At 47.0% G+C, this 21,998-nt stretch overlaps 1 protein-coding gene across 3 annotated transcripts in view; it reads right to left on the bottom strand.

Moving 5' to 3' along the window:
* Positions 1-21,998, bottom strand: part of IL10RB (interleukin 10 receptor subunit beta) — a 39,455-nt gene that overhangs the window by 3,863 nt on the left and 13,594 nt on the right. Inside the window, exons 5-9 of one of the 3 annotated variants that reach the window (XM_054249033.2) lie at positions 19,145-19,292; positions 16,650-16,807; positions 10,036-10,144; positions 6,768-6,876; positions 3,980-4,718 (exon numbers count right to left, since the gene is read on the bottom strand). In XM_054249033.2, coding sequence (XP_054105008.2) covers positions 6,806-6,876; positions 10,036-10,144; positions 16,650-16,807; positions 19,145-19,292 — 486 coding nt within the window. In that variant the 3' untranslated portion in view covers positions 3,980-4,718; positions 6,768-6,805. Of the gene's footprint in view, positions 1-3,979; positions 4,719-6,284; positions 6,877-10,035; positions 10,145-16,649; positions 16,808-19,144; positions 19,293-21,998 lie in introns of those variants that run through there. The other 2 variants (XM_002761394.6, XM_078358734.1) reach the window with 2 other exon arrangements.

Here is a 21,998-nt window from a genome sequence, read left to right as displayed (position 1 = left end):
AGAGGAAGGGATTACTCAAGGGTGTGACTACCAGGAGGTGGGGATCATGGTCGGGCTGATAGATGATAGATTCCGGGGCCAGACCACTTGGGTTCAAATCCTGGCTCTGTCACTTCTTACATGTGTGATCTTAGGTAAGTGACTGACTGTGCCTTAGTTTATCTAAAAAATGAGGCAGATGATAGTATCTGCTTAACCGGATTGCTGTGGGAATTAAATAAAATGTAAAAGTACTTAGAACAAGACCTGCACATAGGAGCAGTGAGTGAGGGTTGGCTGTCACTCCCACACCGTCAGCTCCACGCGCAGACGTGCAGTGCATTCCTCAGGGGCAGCCCATTAGCAGGTCGGCCCCAGGCAGAGGCCAATAGGAGGGGAGCTGCAGCTGCTGCATGTTTCCTGTTTTTATGGAATTGTTCAACCCAATTTAAAGTCTGTCCTTGCCACGATTCCTCCTGCTCAGAGATATTACTGTCACAGCTTTCACCTTCTGGGTATATGTATATTTTTAGAATCCAACATCAATAAATTTGACCTCATAAAGTGCCAGCCCAATAGTCAGCGGCTGTTTAGTTAAAAGTTCTGATGGGCATGGAAACAAAGGCATTGTTTAGTGTCTGCTTGATTCAAACAGGAGTGGTGAGGCTGTCGGCAGTCAGAACCATGGACCTGACTCGGGGAGAAAATCACATTGAGTCTCTGAGTCTCTAGTCTGTAAAGTAGATTTTGTTTTTTACTTTCCTTTTGTTTTTTAAGGAAGTTGATTTGCACCAGCATTTTCTGAACTAGAGAGTTCAGGAAATGAGACAGTGAGGCAGCGTGTGTGATATAGCTGGCCTAGAGTTAGAACCTGTACACTGCCATTCTATAAAGAGACAAAACTGTTTCCATTCTCCTCATAATGACTGCTAGCCATGGCCTCTGTAAACTGCTAATTTACTTTGCAGAATGCAGAGAGGTAAAGCTGCACACCTTCTCTTATCTGTAACTGCCAGAATTGCTGGCCTCTGTTTACTGGTACTGACCAGAGTAAGCACCCCCAGATAATTCCATCCTGGCGCCAGGCAACTGAAAAATCTGTGGACCCCACACATGCCCAAATAATGTATAAACTAATGTTTATCTTGACTTCTGTAAACCACTTAAGTGGCAATCGGAATGACAAAAGTCCCCTGGCCCTTGGAATGTCCGGAGCCCCCTCACCCTCGTCTCGGCCTAGGAGGTGATTGACAGCTTTCATTCCCATCTCCACTCCTCACCCCCACTCCCAAGGTGGTTTTGCGGGTATAAAAAGGTCTTGTCACCCTTCTTTCTCTGCCACGGGTTGGAGAGACGTGAGTCCTCCGTGGTCGCCGGCAATAAACCGTGCAATTTGGCATACTTTTGTCTTGGTGTTGACTTTCTGTGCTTGGTCCGATACAACACGTGCACAGTCATTCTCAGATAAGTTCCTTGCTGTGGAGAGTAAGATACTAAGTTCCCATAAAATAAACTCGAATGACCCTCTGCCTGTCTTCTTTCCCAGCACTAAGAAGACATTAGAACTGGTCAGGATAAAATAATGGAGCGTTTCCATGCTGGATTGTTTCCTGTGGCTGCTGTAACAGATTAATACAAGCTGGATGGTTTAAAACAAAAGGGATTGGTCAGGGAATGCAGCCTCGTAGGTTTCAGCCTTACTTCACCCAGCCCCTGTTCAGGATGGAGTCTCTGTGGTTCAAACACCTCTGAGAATGGTGCCAGCAGATTCAGTGTCTGCTGAGGGCCTGTCCTCATAGGTGGTGGCTTCTATGTGCCCTCACGTGGTGGAAGAGATGAGCTGCTCCTCTTTTATGAGGTTATTAATCCCATTCATCACCTCCTAAAGATCTCACTTCTTTTTTTTTTTTTTTTGAGATGGCTCACTGCAACCGTTGCCTCCTGGGTTCAAGCGATTCTCCTGCCTCAACCTCCCGAGTTGCTGGGACTGCAGGGGCATGCCACCTTGCCCAGCTAATTATTGTATTTTTAGTAGAGACGAGGTTTCACTATTTGGCCAGGATGGTCTCGATCTCTTGAACTTGTGATCTGTGTGCCTTGGCCTCTCAAAGTGCTGGGATTATAGGCATAAACCACAGCATCCGGCCAACATCTTACCTCTTAATACATCAGGGATTAGATTTCTACACACAAATTTTGGGAGGGTGTGAACATTCAGCCTGTAGCATCTGAATATCATGTACAGAAAATAACCGATTTTCTTTTACCTTGCATATTTTTCCTATTTTTGTTTTTCACTTACATATGTTTTACGGTGTTTTGTTAACTTACAGCTCTGTGTTTAGTCTGCATGTATAATTGTCATGTATTTAAGAAGGCTTCTGTTTATCTTTTTTTTGAGATGGAGTTTTGCTCTTGTCACACAGGCTGGAGTGCGGTGGCTGATCCTGGCTCACTGCAACCTCTGCTTCCTTGATTCAAGTGATTTTCCTGCCTCAGCCTCCTGAGTAGGTGGGATTACAGGCACCTGCCACCATGCCCAGCTAATTTTTGTATTTTTAGTAGAGATGAGGTTTCACGGTGTTCATCAGGCTGGTCTTGAACTTCTGACCTCAGGTGATCCTCCCATCTCAGCCTCCCAAAGTGCTGGAACTGGAGGTGTGAGCCACTGTGCCCAGCCACCATTTTTTATTATCCATTAATTCAACAGGTATTTCTTCATACCAGCTATTTAGGATTATCTGTTAGGCACTTTGTCAGATGCTGGCACAGACAAAGGGGTGACAGCTTAGAGAATTGTTTCCCAGGTGGTCAGTGGTGAGCAGCGGAGAAGCCTGAAGCCGCATGGGAATGATGCATTAGTGGGGCATGTTTCCCAGAGACACTCGCAACCCCTCGGGAAAGAAATCTTCCTGTGGAAGCTCAAGGTAATGAGTGGAGTCAGTGAGTTGGGTATTGAAAGGCGGTGACCCATTTAGAAGCTGGAGAACAGGAGGTCACACAGAAGTGCAGGTAAGCAGGTTCTTTCAATCTGTCACACCTGCTCTGCTACAGCAGCGGTTCTCCACCTTGACTGTACACTGGAGTCACCGAGGAGCTTTGAAAAATGCTGATGCAGGCCGGGCACAGGGGCTCCCGCCTCTAATCCCAGTACTTTGGGAGGCTGAGGTGGACAGGTCACCTGAGGTCAGGGGTTCAAGACCACCCTGACCAACATGGTGAAACCCTGTCTCTATTAAAAATACAAAAATTACCTGGGCATGGTGGTGACTGCCTGTAATCTCAGCTACTCAGGAGGCTGAGGCAGGAGAATCACTTGAACCTGGGAAGTGGAGGTTGCAGTGAGCTGAGATTGGACCACTGCACTCCAGCCTGGATGACAGAGCCAGACTCCATCTCAAAAAACAAAACAAAAACAAGAAAACCACTACGACCACCATCAACAAAATGCTAATGCAAGAATCCCTCCCTAGAGAGCTGAAATTCACTGGTCACGGTGCAGCTTGGTCATCATATTTCTAAAGCTCCCTGGTGGCCACAGTGTGCAGCTAAGGCCAAGACCCACAGTAGTGAAAGGAAGGAACAAAGGTGCCCTGGAGGCGAAACCAGTCGGGGGTGGGGGTGGGAGGTGTGTTAGGGGAGGGACAGGAGCCCCAGGAGGAAGTGAGATGTTTTCAACAGGGCGGGGGTGGGCGAGGCAGCCAGAAAGAGGGAGGAGGAAGGGTGGAAGGGGGTGAGGATGGCTTACAGGGTCTATCCCTCAGGGGGCCTTTCAAACTAACTGGACATTATGTTTTCTACTAGAATGTCTGAACGGTGGCCCACAAGATGCTCTGCTGAAACCCCTTCTGGTCCTAGAATTCGTGGACATTTTCTCACAGGTGGAGTTCTTCCCTTTGTCACTTGCTGGTGAAGTAGTGTTGTTTGGGGGTTTATTGTCTTGTGCTAAGGAAACTGAAGACACGGACACAGGAAATTGAAGACATGGACACACAAAAACTGGGTTGAAGAGCGGAAGTTTAATAGGCAAAAGATAGAATAGAGAGCTTCCTTATGCAGAGGGAGGGGGTCCAAGTGGGTTTCCGGATTTGGGGCAAGATACGGTTGGTTTTATAGAGGAGCTTAAAGAGGCAGTGTTTAATTTACTTAGGGCATAGTGGATTGGTTGGGGCAGCTGTGCCATTTATAGCCAACAGAGGCTGGCCATCCCACCCTAATCTTTTATTACACAGGCCAGCGGGGCGACACCTGCACACATGGCAACAAAGAGAAGGGGGAGGGAACCTCCACATTGGATGTATCTGGCTTCCAGGTAGCCCTTTTCTATTGGCACGGCTGCCGCATTCACCTAAGCTTCCAGCTTGCTTATCTATGCTTGCAGTTCGATTTTTCAGGCTGCTTTTTTTAAGAAAAGAAATACTTTGGGGGGTGCTTTTTTATTAAAAGGAAATTCCACCAAGAACTCTTTTACCCTTATTAACTGCTTCAGTATTTTCTTTTTTAGCTCCTATATCACTGGCTGCAAAGTCTGCAACTTTGGCAGCGTGAATGTGTTGCCCACATCCTCCCAAAACACGAGACTCGGAATCCACCCTGAGCATGAGTTTGCTTATTAGCAAACTATCATGAAGGGGTATAGGCCACACGTCCGGGATGAGCTCTGAGCACAGCTCCCACGGTTGTCTCAGGCTTTTGTTATGTGGTTTCAGATGTTCCCGCGGAAGGTTCAACCACGAAGACTAAGTGAGAAATGATATGTATTTATCACAAGGTCTGGCACATAGTAAGCACTTTGTACCTGATACCTTTGTCCACAATATGACTTACCTAAAAAGAAAAAAAAAATCAAGTACATTTAAGAAGACGACTGTTGTCTTAATTCCCTAGACCTCACATAGTTCTGTGATATGGAAAGAGAGACTCTCCTGGGGAGAAAAGGCCTCTGAGTGCCTATTTGAGGAAACGCAAACAAAAAGGAACCAGGGTTGGGCATGGTGGCTAATGCCTGTAATCCCAGCACTTTGGGGGGCCAAAGCGGGCAGATCACCTGAGGTCAGGAGTTCGAGACCAGCCTGGCCAACATGGTGAAACCCTGTCTCTACTAAAAACACAAAAATTAGCCTGGTGTGGTGGCGTGCACCTGTAATCCCAGCTACTAGGAGGCTGAGGCAGGAGAATCGCTTGAACCAGGGAGGCAGAGATTGCAGCCAGCCGAGATTGCCCCATTGCACTCCAGCCTGGGTAATAAGAAGAATGAAACTCCAGCCATTGCACTCCAGCCATTGCAGCCAGTGATATAGGAGCTCAGACAAGAATGAGACTGAGTCTAAAAAAACAAAAAAAAGGAGCCAGGCAGGTGCTGATTCCCCAGTGTCCTCGCCAGCATCCTTGTGGTGCTTTGTGAATGCCATCAGCCCCACTGTTCTCTCTGTCTTTTCAAGTGGGCCCCGCAAAGACTGACGAGGGACATGGGCTCAGCCCATCTCATGTATCAGCTCGTCTGGACTCTGCACACCTGAACATGGTACTCAGCAGTTCTTGGCTGTTTGGGAGCCGCTGCTCAGCACGGGCAGTGTCCCCTCCTGCAGATGCGCCCCTCTAACACCTTGCCTTTCAGACTGCGGTGGAAATGTGCCCTATCAGAAAGAAAGATACTGAAAAAAGACCGCTTCTAAGGTTAAGTAGCAAAATGAAAGTGAGATTCCCAAACAGTTTTCTTTTTCTGAGACAAAGACCCATTATCAGCTGTCTGTTTTCAGACATTGCTGAATGTCCCCTGGGGAATAAAACTTACCCTCCTCCTCCCTCCCCATTGAGAAAAACTTTTTTTTTTTTTGGAGATGTTGTCTCACTCTGTCACACAGGCTGGAGTGTGCAGTGGTGCGATCTCGGCTCACTTCACTGCAATCTCCGCCTCCCAGGTTCAAGCGATTCTCCTGTCTCAGCCTCCCAAGCAGCTGGGACTACAGGCATGTGCCACCAGCCCAGTTAATTTTTGTATTTTCAGTAAAGACGGGGTTTCACCATATTGGCCAGGCTGGTCTTGAACTCCTGACCTCATGATCCACCTAGCCTTGGCCTCCCAAAGTGCTGGGATTACAGACGTGAGCCACTGCATCAGCCTGAAAAATTTCTTTAGTAAGAAGATTACTCTGGAAATTTTAACGTACTTAAACCTCTCCATGTCTCAGATTAATCAGTGTGTTTATCCTTTTCCCAAACACAAGAACTTTAAAGTACTTTAATTTGCCCTCACCTATGTTTTAGCTGGTTTTAAAACTCATTGTTTAAATTTAAAAAAATTGTTTATCATTGACAAATAAAAGTTATATTTATTTATCGTGTACAACACAATGCTTTGAAATATGTATACATTGTAGAATGGGTAAATTCAGCTAATTAGCATATGCATTAACTCACATACTTATCATCTTTTGTGTTCAAAAACACTTAAAATCTACTCTCTTAGTGATTTGCCAGAGAAATGTGACAGTACCTGGAGTGAGGCAAGCAAGTCAAGGGTGGGTTATTTCAGGTGGGTGATATTTACTATGATTGTCTATCACTGGGTGGGGTCTGTGGACAGGAAGCTGAAAAGTCCGGCTCCTGGTTAAAATCCATCATGTCATTTCCAGGCCCGGCTGTGGGCCACCCAAGGTTGTACCTGGCAGTTCTAACGAGGGGACTCCCTACCCATACCTGACTTGGCACAGCCGGGGCACTGCAGGCCCTGGAGGGAGCTGAGGTCAAGGTCTCAGGCCCCTGACCTGTCAAGGTCTTACACACACCTGCATTCCCAGCCGTGGCGCCTTCATTCCCAGGTCTTCTATTCAAGCTCTTTGTCAGGTGCCTCTGTCAAGGCTTCCTTCCACAGGGAGAGGGTGGCGAGCGGAGAACCTTGAAAACACATTGTTAGCCCTCTGACTCAGTGCCCAGTAGTTTTCGCAAAGGTACTGTATCAGCAAACCCCCCCAAACAACAACTAAAAAGACAATAATTTAAACTAGAGATCTATTGTGCAACCTGTGGTGTGTTACTAACTATATAATCTGACATGATACGCCCGGGGAAAAAAAAGAGAAAAAAAAGTATTGTTTTATACAATGTTTGTTTAGATCAACCAGAATATTTACCAGTTTCTTGCAGCCTGAATCAGTTTTCTTCTGCCTGAAATAATCCTTTAGATCTTTGATAAACATCTTTTGATGTCAGATTCTCAGTTGTTGGAGTCTTTATTTTATCCCTTTTCCCGACAGGTGCCTTTTGCAGGATACACACTTCTAAGTTGACACAGTTTGTAATGCACATGAAAGGCATCCTGCCACTGTTTGCCTTTTTTTTTTTTTTTTTTTTTTTAACCGCTGATAAATGATCTGTAAGTTTGTTTTTCTCCCTTGAAGGTAACCTGCCCTTTCTGGTTTTGGTGTTCTGTATTTTCACTCTGACATGATTTCTTCTTATTTGCCCAGCTTGATAATTGTTGAGATTCCTAAATTGGTAGGCTGGTGTCTTTTATCATTGTCTTTTCAAATATTCACATACTGCTTTTGCTGTATTCTCTCTCATCGCTCCTTTTGGGACTCTGCTGATTAGTAACTGACATGTGATAGGTCATCTCACTCTATCCTTCATATGTCTTATATCCTAATCACTCATATTTTCCATTCTTTTGTTTGTCTGTACTGTGCCCTGGATAATATCTTTTCTTTTAAAAAGTATAACAAGGTTTTAAAATTCAACTTCAAAAATAAATTTTATTTTGTTTTTATTATTTTTTGAGATAGACTCTCACTCTGTCACCCAGGCTGGAGTGCAGTGGTGTGATCTTGGCTCATTGCAGCCTCCACCTCCCGAGATTCTCTTGCTTCAGCTTCCAAAGTCGTGGTGATTACAGGTGTGCACTACCATGCCTGGCTAATTTTTGTATTTTTAGTAAAGATGGGGTTTCACTATGTTGGCCAGGCTAGTCTCAAACTCCTGACCTCAGGTGATCCACCTGGCTCAGCCTCCGAAGGCAGGTGAGCCACTGTGCCCAGCCAAGTTTTATTTTTATATATATGCAGCAAACATTGAAAAAATCTTCAAGAAAGCAATCACAGATGTCCCCTCCCTATGATGGTTAATTTTATGTGTCAGCTTAGCTAGACCATGGTACTGAGTGTGTAAAACACTAGTCTTGATGTTGCTGTGAAGGTATTTTAAAAGATGAGATTAACATTTAAATTCATAGATTTTTGAGTAGAGCAGATTACGCTCCATAAGGTGGGTGAGTTTTGCTTCTGTCACTTGAAGGAAGGTCTTAAGAGAAAAAACACCTGAGGTCCCTTGAGAAGAGTTAATTCTGCCTCCAGACTGCTTTTGCTCATGCTGAAACATCCACTCTTCCCTGGGTCTCTAGCCTGTTGCTTTGCCCTGTTTTTGAACTTGCCAGCCTCCACAGTTCCTTAAAAGAAATCTCTATCCTCATTCTATTGGTTGTTTCTCTAGAGAACCCTGACTAATACACTTCCCTTCCTTCCCTTTTTTTTTTTTTTTTTTTTTTTTTGACACAGGATCTCATTCCATCACCCAGGCAGGGCCAGAGTGCAACTGCATGAACATCGCTCACTGCAGTCTTGACCTCCTGGGCTCAAGCTATCCTCCCACCTCAGCCTCCTGAGTAGCTGGGACTATAGATGCATGCTACCACGCCTAATTTTAAAATTTTTTTGTAAAGAAGGGGGTCTCACCATGTTGCCCAGAAAGGTCTCAAATCCTGGGCTCAAGTGATGCTCCCACTTCAGCATTCCAAGTGCTATGATTACAGGTGTGAGCCATTGTAGCTGGAGACTCCCTTTTTTGCTTAGTTCACTGATTCTCTCTTCAGCTGTGTCTAATCTGCTGTTAAGCCTGTCCTCTGGCTTTTTAAACTTCTACAACTATACTTTTTATTTTTTTTTAATAACAGATCTGGCCCTCGACTGCACCTTTTAGTTTTTGAAGCTTTGACTGAGAGTTCCCAGATGACCCAGACCTGGTACCTAGAACAGTGCCTGGCTGACAGCAGGCAGGGTCTAGGAAGTACTTGTGGAAGGAGTGGACGTCAAGATGGCAAACTAGAGACTTTTTCAGTATCTAACAATTACACACAGGTAGTATCATGAACACATACAGTGCAATGGAGAGTAAAACTTTAATGGAGCACCAGTAGCATATAAAACATATATAGGTAGAAAAATAAATTCAGTCAAAGTACTCTAAAGAATTCAAAAATCCATATTTTGTATAGCATTGAGCTGACCACCCTTGAGTCGAGGTTGATTTTCAGATCAGTCTATCCATAATCTAGTAGAATGTTAAATCTCCATTCTTATTCCTCATTTTAAATATTTCTGTTTCTCACAATTTTTTCTTTTTTGAGATGAGCCTCACTCTGCACCCAGGCTGGAGAGCAGTGCTGTGATCTTGAGTCACTGCAACCTCCTCCTCCACCTAGTTCAAGCAATTCTTCCACCTCAGCCACTCAAGTAGCTGGGATCACAGGTGCGCACCATCACACCCAGCTAATTTTTGTATTTTTAGTAGAGATGGGGTTTCACCATCTTGCCCAAGCTGGTCTCAAACTCCTGACCTTAGGTGATCCGCCTGCCTTGGCCTCCCAAAATGCTGGGATTACAGGCGTTAGCCACTATGCTTGGCCCTGTTTCTCACAATTAAAACATGATCCTTTTTTAGTGATATAAGAGGCTGAAAATTACATTCTCAGTGGCCAACTTTTGAAAACATTGTGAAAGCCTTTATAAGGCAGTGAGTTTCCAAATGGAGTATTTTTGCCAAGAGAGCCTTTAAAATGTAGCTCTTTGGTTTCTTAGATAAGTCCAGGGTCTAGGAGTTCCAGATGTGGGGCTGGCTCAGGTGGTCTTGGCCCTCATTTGCCACCCTGATTCCTCACTGAGGCATGTGAGATGGAGTGTGTCACTGTGCCCAGCCGAGTGTGTTTCCTTATCAGAGCCTAGCTCTGGGATCCCTGGCCAGGCAGGGTCCTGAGGCTGCGGCCATCACCAGGATTCTGCTTACCACTCTCAGAGTCTTCTGTAATGACACTTAGCTTGTCAAAAACATCATTCTCATCCGAGAATGGAAAGGACAAAAACAGAAGCGTGTTATGATGAGGATGGCCCAAAAACTGTGGAGAGAAAGAGGATAGTTAATGATTAATTTTCTCCATTTCTTTTTTGGGGTTTACAGATTTTTTTTTTCACAGAAAAAAATCCTGGCTAGAAAATGTTATTTTATTTTTTGAGACAGGGTCTTGCTGGGTCACCAGGCTGAAGTGCCTGGTGTGATCATGGCTCACTGCAGCCTTGACCTTCTGGGCTCAAGTGATTCTTCCACCTCAGACTTCTGAGTAGCTGGGATTATAGGCATGTGCCACCATGCCCAGCTAATTTTTCTTTTTTTGGCAGAGATTAGAGATGAGGTCTCACCAAGTTGCCCAGGCTGGTCTCCAACTCCTGGGCTCAAGTGATCTTCTCACCTCAGTCTCCCAAAGTGCTGAGATTACAGGCATGAGCCACTATGCCTGGCCAATAATGGGATTTTATTTTAATTAATTAATTATTTTTGTGAGCCAGAGTCTTACACTGTTGCCCAGGTTGGAGTGCAGTGGCGTGATCCTGCCTCACTGCAACCTCCGTCTCCCAGGTTCAAGTGATTCTTGTGCCTCATCCTCCCAAGTAGCTGGGATTACAGGTGTGCGTCACCATGCCTGGCCAATTTTTGTATTTTTAGTAGAGATGGGGTTTCGCCATGTTGGCCAGGCTGGTCTCAAATTCCTGACCTCAGGTGACCCGCCCACCTTGGCCTCCCAAAGTGCTAGGATTACAGGTGTGAGCCACCACACCAGGCCATTCTTTTGACTTTTAAAAAATGTGGCTACTAGCAAATCTAAAATAGACATGGCTTGCGATATGTTCTGTCAGACAGAGCTGTGTTCTCGCTTTCAATGGACACCAACTCTTTTCAGTTTTGTGTCACCTGTAGCCAGGACTACTTAAGGGCAGGGACCACAGTCTGATAATCTGTCTCTCCGATGCTTTGAACAATGAAGATGCCCCTAGATGTTTCCTGAAATCTCTATGGTTTCTCTCTCTCCATTCTTCATCTTCCTAGGTCCACCGATGCTCTTAATCTTCATAATTAGATGGAGAACCTCCTTCTTTAAAGCTTGGCATTTTGAACCCCTCCCCTCCAAATGGAACCCCTCTTAGTGTCACTTCTACACTCAGCCTTCTGATATGGCTTAATGAACTTGAGGGTGGCTGCACTACCTCTTGGCATGGATCTGTCAGGATTTCCCCTTGTGGGTCTTGAACAGCTGACGGAGGGAGATGGGGGGCTCCTCTGTTGAGTGAAGGAGGAGGCTGGAGGGAAGGGAACCTCTCTAAACTTCAGATCCAGTGGATTAATGAGAATGCTGAGGGGAAGGGAACCTCTCTAAACTTCAGATCCAGTGGATTAACGAGAATCCTGGAGGGAAGGGGAACCTCTCTAAACTTCGGATCCAGTGGATTAACGAGAATGCTGGAGGGAAGGGAACCTCTCTAAACTTCGGATCCAGTGGATTAATGAGAATGCTGGGGGGAAGGGAACCTCTCTAAACTTCGGATCCGGTGGATTAACGAGAATCCTGGAGGGAAGGGAACCTCTCTAAACTTCGGATCCAGTGGATTAACGAGAATGCTGGAGGGAAGGGAACCTCTCTAAACTTCGGATCCAGTGGATTAATGAGAATGCTGGGGGGAAGGGAACCTCTCTAAACTTCGGATCCGGTGGATTAACGAGAATCCTGGAGGGAAGGGGAACCTCTCTAAACTTCAGATCCAGTGGATTAATGAGAATGGGCTGGAAGCTACCCTGGATTTTCCTGGGATAATGGGGACAGGAGAGATCAAAGGAAGGTGTAGCAAATCTCAAGAAAGCAGTATCAGATGAGTCTCCTGGTAGACAACTATGCCCCTGGTTGACAGCACACACACATATACCCACACGCCATTGGCTCAATAGATGAGTGTAGGATGAATCTCCCTAGTGCTTTTTATTTTTTGACGAAGTCTTACTCTGATGCCCAGATTGGAGTGCAGTGGCACAATCTTGGCTCACTGCAACCTCTGCCTCCCAGGTTCAAGTGATTCTCCTGCCTCAGCCTCCCGAGTAGTTGGGATTATAGGCTGATTTTTGTATTTTTAGTAGAGACGGGGTTTCACCATCTTGACCAGGCTGGTCTTAAACTCCTGATCTCATGATCCACCCACCTTGGCCTCCCAAAGTGCTGGGATTACAGGCGTGAGCCACCGTGCCCGGCCCCTAGTGCTTTTTTAACTCCAAGTCTCTATTCCCAGCAAATCTCCCTAAACTCTAAATAACCCCCTGGGTCCTGGTTAATGGATTCTATACATTAGGAGTCAAGCTGGAGGAAGTCATGATGTGAGGACCCCAAACCGCCCCATAGTTGTCTGGCTCTTCTCCAGCACTCTCCACCCACTTCTCTGATTTCTTAGCTCTTATAGGGACTGGCTCCCCATCAAGTCTTCATCTTCTAGACTTGGAGGTGAGAGCTCCTGCCGACAGGCCCCGACTGTTCATTCCATCTGTTCTTTCCTGTCTGACCAGTTGCTTTAACAGTGAAGCAAGAAGCAAAAATAGCAGCTGAATCATTTTGCTTCCTCTTAGTTCTCAGTCAACTAAACACCTTTTACCCAAGCAAGGGGCCCACCCTCATTCTTTGTTCTTCCTGCTGCAGCTGTGGTTTCTCAAAAGTGCATACAGGATTCTTTCTTCATCCTGGTGCTGCAGTCTTGTTGGCACTTTTTTTTTTTTGAGATCGAGTCTCGGTCTGTCACCCAGGCTGGAGTGCAATGGTGTGATCTCTGCTCACCGTAACTTCCGCCTCCTGGGTTCAAGCAATTCTTGTGCCTCAGCCTCCCAAGTAGCTGGTATTATAGGCGTGGCTAATTTTTGTATTTTTAGTAGAGACAGGGTTTCACCATGTTGGGCAGGCTGGTCTCGAACTCCTGACTTCAAGTGATCTGCCGGCCTCAGCCTCCGAAAGTGCTGGGATTACAGGCGTGAGCCACTGTGCCTGGCCTGGCACTCTCTATAGGGGGTTCTAGCCACTCTGAAACACTTGCCTATGGTCCTGTGCTCCACTTTCCATTCAGAGGAGACACTGTGCTGTGGTGCCCAGACCCCCTTTGTGGTGGAGGCGCTTGGAGGAATATCGGAGGCTGAAATGGCTCACAGCTGTCTCTTTCTAGGTTGTACCCTTCCCAGGCAGTTGTCTCAGCCAAGGCTCTGTGCCCTTCCAGAGGCAGCCTGCATCAGCTGACTGGTGGTGCAGGGACAAGTGCCTGATATTAGCTATCACAATAGTACATTAATAAGACCAGACATGCAGGAAGTGGCAAGGCATTGGTGAGGCCCACACATGGCAGAGGGTGAGAAACTCACCCTGTAGAGATTCAGGGGCCTGCCACATCTGTGAAATTTGAGGGGACCCTTGGAGTGGGGCATGCCAGGATATCCTCTTTAAAGAACTGATGGCTGTATCTCACCCCCAACCACTAGGAAGGAAGTACTGTGCTGTGTAGGCCTCTTAGGCTTTTGGAGGCAGCTTGTTCCACGCCTGGGAATACTGCTCCAATGTGTTTGTCAAACGACACAGGAGGCTGCTGGCACTGAGGGGCCCAGAGCAGGAAAGGGGCCTGCAGGAGGTCCGGAACGTGGAGCCTGTGGCCCTGTGTACACCTCAGGACTGGTGCATTAGCCACCAGCGATGGCCTGCGAGTTCCATCTGAGGAATGGGTGACTAGGCACATCCTTGAAGTGTCTGGGGTGGGGCAAGATGTTGGGTGGGGTTTATGGCAAATCCCAAGGGGAGAGCTGCAACATAGATAAGAGAGTTCTGGGGTCAGGCCAGGCCATCTGCAGCAGATAATTATAGCCTGTTTGAAAAAGCAGCCCCTGGAGCACTATGAGGACCTGGCAGACACAGACCAGGTGATCGTGCTGCCCAGAAGTGACCATCATGAGGCCTGAGACCCAGCAGGTCCTGAGTGGGGGTCAGAAGGTGCATGTCGGCCACATGCAGGTGGTTCAGGCACCTGTGCTCTCTACCCCTGTCACACAGTCTGTGTCTGCCCACATGATCACCCCATGGGGGGACAGGTACTTATGTCCAGCTGAAGAAGGAAGGGCTGGCCCGGTTTCATGGCAAGGTTAGCATGGTACGTGGGCACACACCAAAAGTGGCCCGCTGCTGCACTAAAGCCTCAGTCAGGGAGGAAGTCTCCCCGTGGGCGGGGCTCTGGTCGTGTGTCTGCTCATCCCCTTTATTCGGAAAGAAAAGTGGCCCAAGATCAGGCCAGCTGTGGGATCCCAGGCAGGAGTCAGTGGTGAGGCTGGTGGTCAGGAGCCCAGGGGAAGGAAGCCTGGAAGGTTAGGGACAGGATGTCTGGGGAAGAAGCACGTGGAGGGACCTGCGGGGGTAGCTGCAGCATGGAGATTTTTGCTTCCCATATTAACTCCCACTGACAGCATGTGTCACAGACAGCGGAGAGCCACAGAGATACAATGACACCTGTTTTTTTATATGGCCCATGAGTCAAGAATGGCTTTAGAGTTTTTAAATGATTACATTTAAGTGGTTACATAAGGGCCTACATAATTTTGATTTTATTTCTCGCTAACAGAACCTAAAAATATATAATTTAAAAAATTTTTTAAATTTTGAGACAGAGTCTTGTTCTGTTGCTCAGGCTGGAGTACAGTGGTGTGATCGTGGCTCACTGCAACCTCCACCTCCAGGGTTCATGCGATTCTCCTGCCTCAGCCTCCTGAGTAGCTGGGATTATAGGCGCCTGCCATCACACCCAGCTAATTTTTGTATTTTTAGTAGAGATGGGGTTTTGCCATGTTGGCTAGGCTGCTCTTGAACTCCTGACCTCAGGTGATCAGCCTGTCTCAGCCTCCCAGAGTGCTAGGATTACACGGGTGAGCCACTGTGCCTGGCCTTCTAAAATATTTTTTACTTGGCCTGATTCTGACAGCAAATTGACAAGTGCAGAGACAGGCCATTGCCTGAGACAGGCCTGGGGACCAGAGGCTCAGTCCTCTCTGGGATGAGGGCTGGGTCATCCAATCACATCATCAGGCTGATTGGCACAGGCTCCTTCCTGAGAGGAGAGTGGACCGTCAGGGCCAGCAGAGGATAGAGCCCAAAAGCTTTCCTTTGTGGTCCCGAGAGCAGCGGCAGCAGTGGGGGCTGGAGTGCAGTCCACTCACCTTCCTCCTCTTACCCTCCCCAGGAAATGAGATCAACTTAGATCTCGAGGAGCTGCTTCCAGTAGATCCAAGTGGTTCCAGGGTGACTATAATAGATGCTGTGGTGCCTTCAGGAACGAGGCACTCATGCTCCTAGCTCCTGGCTGCTGATGTCTCACCCCTCACTCTAGCTTAGGCCCTCTTCTTGGGGGTAGCCTACATCCAGCACATGGCCAATGTGGAGTTTACATGCCCATCCCTCTTGCCTTGGCTTGGGACATCTCTAGAGGGCCACCCCAACTTGAGATGCCACATGGGATTGGCTGAGGCCTCTGCTGTGCCTGTGTGACAGCTCAACTCTCTCTCTTCCTCATCTGGCTACTTTCACTCCCTTAGGGTGCTATTCCCAAGGATGTTCCCCATTAAGCCTTTTGAATGCAAATCTCTGTCTTAGAGTCTGCTTCCTGGGAAATGGGACCAAAGGCAGTTCCTTTTGGGTCTGGGCTTGGCATCTTTTCATTTTCAAGTGTCGGTAACTATCTAGAGTTTCATTTTTTTTTTTTTGTGATGAAATCTCGCTCTGTTGCCCAGACTGGAGTACAATGGTGTGATCTCGGCTAACTGCAACCTCTGCCTCCCGGGTTCAAACAATTCTCCTGCCTCAGCCTCCTGAGTAGCTGAGATTACAGACATGTGCCACCACACCCGGCTGATTTTTTATTTTTAGTAGAGATGGGATTTCACCATGTTGGCCAGGCTGGTCTCAAACTGCTGACCTCAGGTGATCCACCCACCTCAGCCTCCCAAAGTGCTGGGATTACAGGCGTGTAGAGTTTCATTTCTTAGGGCGTCTTCAGTCCTGTTATCATTAGTCAGGTGCATCATTTCTTCTTCCTAACCCTTTTAAAAGTAGCCTTCCTAAAGTCCAGGATACACATCCCAGAATTTCAATCACTCTCACATATTCCAAAACTGGAAATGCACCTTTCCGTCCTCCCATTCTCTCCCTCTGGTGATTCGCTGGCATTTAGCCTCGAGGCTTTTCTTTCTTCCACAGTGAGCTCTGCTATTCCCCTTCCTGCCCTAGAACCAGAACCTTTGCTCCTCAGGGACCTGGGGCTTTGAGTAGTGAAGGCTGGAGCAGGAGCAATGCCCAGGGGCAAGGAGGGCTACTGGACAAACCTGCGTCCCTTTCCTCAGGGCTGTTCCCTGACCTCACATGTCTTTGAAATGGTTACAAGAGAATGGACCAACACACAAGATGTGTTTTTTTCCTGGAAAACATGTCTGGAATTGAACAGCCTTAACTTGAAAGCAAAGCTCTGTCCAATCAAAGTTTTCAAATCCACATCTCACTCCATCCTACCTACCTCCTTCAGGTGCTGTGGAAGAGAATTCCCAGGGCAGAAGGCATACTTTGTCTTCTTGTAAATGTACCACAGCAAGGTGAAGCAGCCGAGGAGTGCCAGGCAGACCACAAAGACCGAGGCCATGAGGATGATGGCCACCATCCAGGAGGGGACCGTTTCTGCCAGGGATAACGGGCATGTTACATCCTTGTCACAGTGATCCCAAGGGCATTTTAACCACCATAATCCCTGAGAACAGGGCCTGTACATTCATCTTGGGAGATGTCTCAGAAACACAGCAGCTGGTTGGAGGACCCAGAGGTTTTCAAAGAGTTTCATCCCTTTCCTATCTTCGCTAAAGTTTGGTTTCTGGAATTATTGCTGATATACATCAAAAGAATAACAAGGAAGAATTCTGATCCACTGTGCCTGCTGGCAGTGTATCAACGGGCCTCCCTGGTCTGTAGATACCACTTCTGCCTTCAAGCAGTAAGCGAGGCTCCCCTGGACCCCTGAGCCTGAGTTAAACACAGGCACCATCGCATTTTATATTGAGAAAGACAGAAACTTTCTGCACAAACAAATCTATCCAAACCCCTGCACTAGACCAGGTGTGGTGGCTCACATCTATAATCTCAGCACTTTGGGAGGCCGAGGTGGATTGCTTGAGCCCAGGAGTTTGAGATCAGTCTGGGCAACACAGTAAGACCCCCTTCTCTACAACAAAAAACTGTTTTTAAAAATTAGCTGGATGTAGTGGTGCACGCCTGTAGCCCCAGCTACTTGAAAGTCTGAGGTGGGAGGATCACTTGAGCTCGGGAGGTCAAGACTGCAAGTGAGCTATGGTTGTACCACTGCACTGTCACCTGGGTGACAGAGTGGAACCCTGCCTCAAAAACAAAAACCAAAGCCAAGACAAACCCCTGTGCTAAGAGACTTGGCCACACCCCAGCATGGTGTCCCGCAGGCCAAGGTCACATTCCTGAGATGACCCAACCCCCTGAGTTCTGGTCTGGAAAAACCCCAGGCTGTCTAAGGCATGTACCATTTGTTCTTCCAGCCCCTGAAGAGAGGCCTTGACCTCTGTTTCAGAGAGAATTTATCAAAAGGGGCCTGCAATGGAATCCTTCCTCTGTGCCTTTGAGACATACATGTATCTCCCACAACCTGGGGACATTTTTCTCAGTGTTCTGAGAGCCATTCTTCTGAAATCATCAGGAAGGACAGGGCCTCTGTCTCCCCGTCCCTGTGGGAGGGTAGGAACTTAGCCTTGAGAAATGCCAGTCCAGACACAGACAGCCTCCTGGCACTGACCAGCCTCCTGGCACTGACCAGCCTCCTTAGTTGATTAAAAATTTTTTTCACTTCCTTGATTCTGCTCAACTCCCCACGCACTCCTTTCTACTCCCTCATTCTCCCTTTATTCCTTTTCATCTTTGAGATAGAGTCTCGTTCTGTTGTCCAGCCTGAAGTGTGGTAGCATGAACATGGCTCACTGCAGCCTCGACCTCCAGGGCTCAAGTGATCCTCCCACCTCAGCCTCCCGGGTAGCTGGGACTGCAGACATGTGTCACCATGTCCAGCTAATTTTTAAAATATTTTATAGAGACGTGGGTTCCACTGTGTTGGCCAGGGTAGTCTCAAACTCCTGGGCTTAGCTTCCCAAAGTGCTGGGATTACAGGAGTGAGCCACTGCACCCGGCCTCATTTTTCTTTTTTTTTTTTTTGAGATGAAGTCTCAGTCTGTTGCCCAGGATGGAGTGCAATGGCGTGATCTTGACTCACTGCAACCTCCGCCTCCCGGGTTCAAACAATTCTCCTGCCTCAGCCTCCTGAGTAGCTGAGATTACAGACATGTGCCACCACACCCGGCTGATTTTTTATTTTTAGTAGAGATGGGATTTCACCATGTTGGCCAGGCTGGTCTCGAACTGCTGACCTCAGGTGAATCCACCCGCCTCAGCCTCCCAAAGTGCTGAAACTCAAACAGGCGGGTAGAGTTTCATTTCTTAGGGCATCTTCAGTCCTGTTATTATTAGTCAGGTGCATCATTTCTTCTTCCTAACCCTTTTAAAAGTAGCCTTCCTAAAGTCCAGGATGCACATCCCAGAATTTCAATCACTCTCCAATATTCCAAAACTGGAAATGCACCTTTCCTTCCTCCCATTCTCTCCCTCTGGCAATTCGCTGGCATTTAGCCTTGAGTTTTTTTTTTTCTTCCGCACTGAGCTCTGCTTTTCTCCCTCCTGCCCTAGAACCAGAACCTTTGCTCCCCAGGGACCTGGGGCTTTGAGTAGTGAAGGCTGGAGCAGGAGCAATGCCCAGGGGCAAGGAGGGCTACTGGACAAACCTGTGTCTCCTTCCCAGCATGAAACTGATCAGTCAGGGCTGAGAGACAACGTCAGGGCCACAGATTTCTCAACTGCGCTGGAGTCTGAGTCAGATGCAATCAGGTCTAGGGCAGGCGTCTATAAAGCTGTTTGGGATGCTTAGCCGAGGCGCATCTCAGGACTCACCGTCATTGTTTGTTTCCTCACAGACAGGCTCACTCCATTCCCCAGTTTTGTTCCTATCAGGAAGAAACCCTTGAACTTGAATACAATAAGTTGTCCATGGCTCCAGGTTTCTGAGGACCTCAAAGTCATACTGAGGAGTAATCTGAAACTAGTAATGAAGACGAAAATAAGGACACGACTCAGCAGTGAAAGGACAGTACTTTTTTTTTCTCCCACATTTACCAATTATAATCGCTGTTTTAGACTTAAAATAGGAAGAAGCAGGTAGCAGGTACTCTTCCCAGGTCAGGGTACCCTCACGCCACTCAAGAGATGAACCAAGGACTGACTGTGATACCAACAAACCACCTCGGTTCCTGAATTCTCCAGCTTAAATGACACGCAAGCCATCCAATTCTTTGTTAAAAAAGATAAAGCAGGCCGGGTGTGTTGGCTCACACCTGTAATCCCAGCACTTTGGGAGACTGAGGTGGGAAGATCACTTGAGGTCAGGAGTTTTGAGACCAGCCTAGCCAACATGGCAAAACCCCATCTCTACTAAAGATACAAAAAATTAGCTGGGCATGGTGGCACATACGAATTGCTTGAACTTGGGAGGTGGAAACTGCAGTGAGCCGGCATCATGCCACACTGCACTCTAGCCTGGGTGACAGAGCCATACTCTGTCTCAAAAATAAATAAATAACCATCATTATTATTATTATTTTTCGAGATGGAGTTTCACTCTTGTTGCCCAGGCTGGAGTGCAGTGGTGTGATCTTGGCTCACTGCAACCTCCTGGGTTCAAACGATTTTTCCTGCCTCAGCCTCCTAAGTAGCTGGAATTACAGGCACGCACCACCATGCCCGGCTAATTTTTGTATTTTTGGCAGAGACGGGGTTTTACCACATTGGCCAGGCTGGTCTTGAATTCCTGACCTCAGGTGATCTGCCTGCCTTGGCCTCCCAAAGTGCTGGGATCACAGGTGTGAGCCACTGTGCCCGGCCGCAATTGGTTATTTCTCTTTTGGGGCTGGGGTTGTTGACAGCTTGCCTATATGTTTTTATTGCATGAGAAGCTAAGCCCATGGGGATCAATAATTGAATTAGACTCATGGAATATATGAAGAAAATGTGTTAACTTTCTAATAAGTAAATTAAAAGACAAAACCAAATCAAAGCAACAACTGAAAAAATGGTGGCTTGCAGTTCCAGAAGTCCAATGCCTCTAAAACCTTACAATGCAATTATTTCAAAGATTAAACTCAGAGGCAAGCAGGTAAGGTGGTGGCATAGCAGTAGAGGGACCGTCTCAGTCCCCACTGGGGCTTTTTCACTTCTGCTTTTATCTTCTTGCTTTCTCCCAACAGGAAGAAAGAATTCCCGAAAGCCCTTCACGCTATGAGTCTAGGGACCTAAGGCTGGCACCGTCTCAGGAATTTCTGCATTCTAGAGGGGAACCATATAAACCTGTATTGATTCAAAAATTAACCGGGTGTGGTGGGGGTGAGGCAGGAGAATCACTTGAATCCAGGAGGCGGAGGTTGCAGTGAGCCAAGCTCACACCACTGCACTCCAGCCTGGGTGATGAGAGAGTGAGACTCCGCCTCAAAACAACAATGACAGCAACAGCAACTAAACCTGTATTGGTGGTGGCATCACAGGTGAGAGCAGCCTTGCCACACTTGGTATGTCACACTGAAGGCTGCCACACGACTGGCCAAAGGGAGAGGAGACATGTGTAAGACGTTGTCCGTGCTGTGGGGATGTTTGAGATAAGAAACTAAACATGGAGTGGAGTCTGCATTGCAGTGGCCTCAGGAGGCACCTGACCCTGCTTACTGTAAAACTGGATCCTTAGCTGAGGTCTGTTGCTAGCTCCTAGAGGGGAGCCATCTGCTCTTAACTTTATGACCCAGGGCTTAGCAGCGATGCCTGCATTTGATCAGTGATTGTGAGTATCAGAATTTATATGTTGAAACTTAATTGCCAATATGACAGGACTCAGAGGTGGAGGCTTTCCAAAGCAAGCAAGTCATGAGGGCAGAGCCTTCCTGAATGCCATCAGTGACCTTAGAAAAGAGCAGCAAGGGAGCTGCTGTTGATATCTTTGCCCTTTGCCTTTCACCATCTTGGAATCGGAGCACGCAGGTGCTCACCAGACGCGGAATCTGCTGGTGCCTTGATCTTGGACTTTCCTCCAGAACTGTAGGAACTAAATTTCTATTGTTTATAAGTTACCCAGACTGTGGTATTTTGTCGTAGCAGCAGGAATGGATTAAGACACGGCATCATTTAATGGAACATTTTTTTGGGGAAAAAAATTAACTTGAGATTTTTTGGGCTATGCAGTATGTGTATGCAAATTGAACTACAGCTTTCCTAGATAATAACATGGGTGATCCCAAACTCTTTGAGAACTAAGTGGTAAAATCAACATTTAATTGGAAGAGATAGCATGTATGTACTATAATGTACATAACATACGCATGTCAGTTTAGGACTGTGAATGGCATTCAGCTCAGAAGCATTAGGTATAAGAATAAACCTTGACCAAAGATTAATAAAAATAACCTTAACATGTCTAGCAAAGAGGAAGGAAAGCTCACGTATTGACCATATATACATGTTCCAAGCAGTGGGATGAGTTTATATTTCCTATTGTTGCATTAAATTCCTCAGCAATCTTAGGAAGTAGGTCATCATCCTCATTTTATTAATAAAGTAAGTTATTATGCCCATTGTGCAGACTTGAGGAAGCTGGGGTCAAGAATGTGACCAATGCCACATGGTGGCAGAGGCAATAGTCCAATCAGATCTTTTGACTCAAAGCCCATATTTTTAAAGAAATTGTCCCCTGAAAAATAGAGCAACA

This window comes from Callithrix jacchus, chromosome 21 (genome assembly GCF_049354715.1).
Source record: "Callithrix jacchus isolate 240 chromosome 21, calJac240_pri, whole genome shotgun sequence".
NCBI lineage: Eukaryota > Metazoa > Chordata > Mammalia > Primates > Cebidae > Callithrix > Callithrix jacchus.
This window is presented reverse-complemented; position numbering and strand designations above follow the sequence as displayed.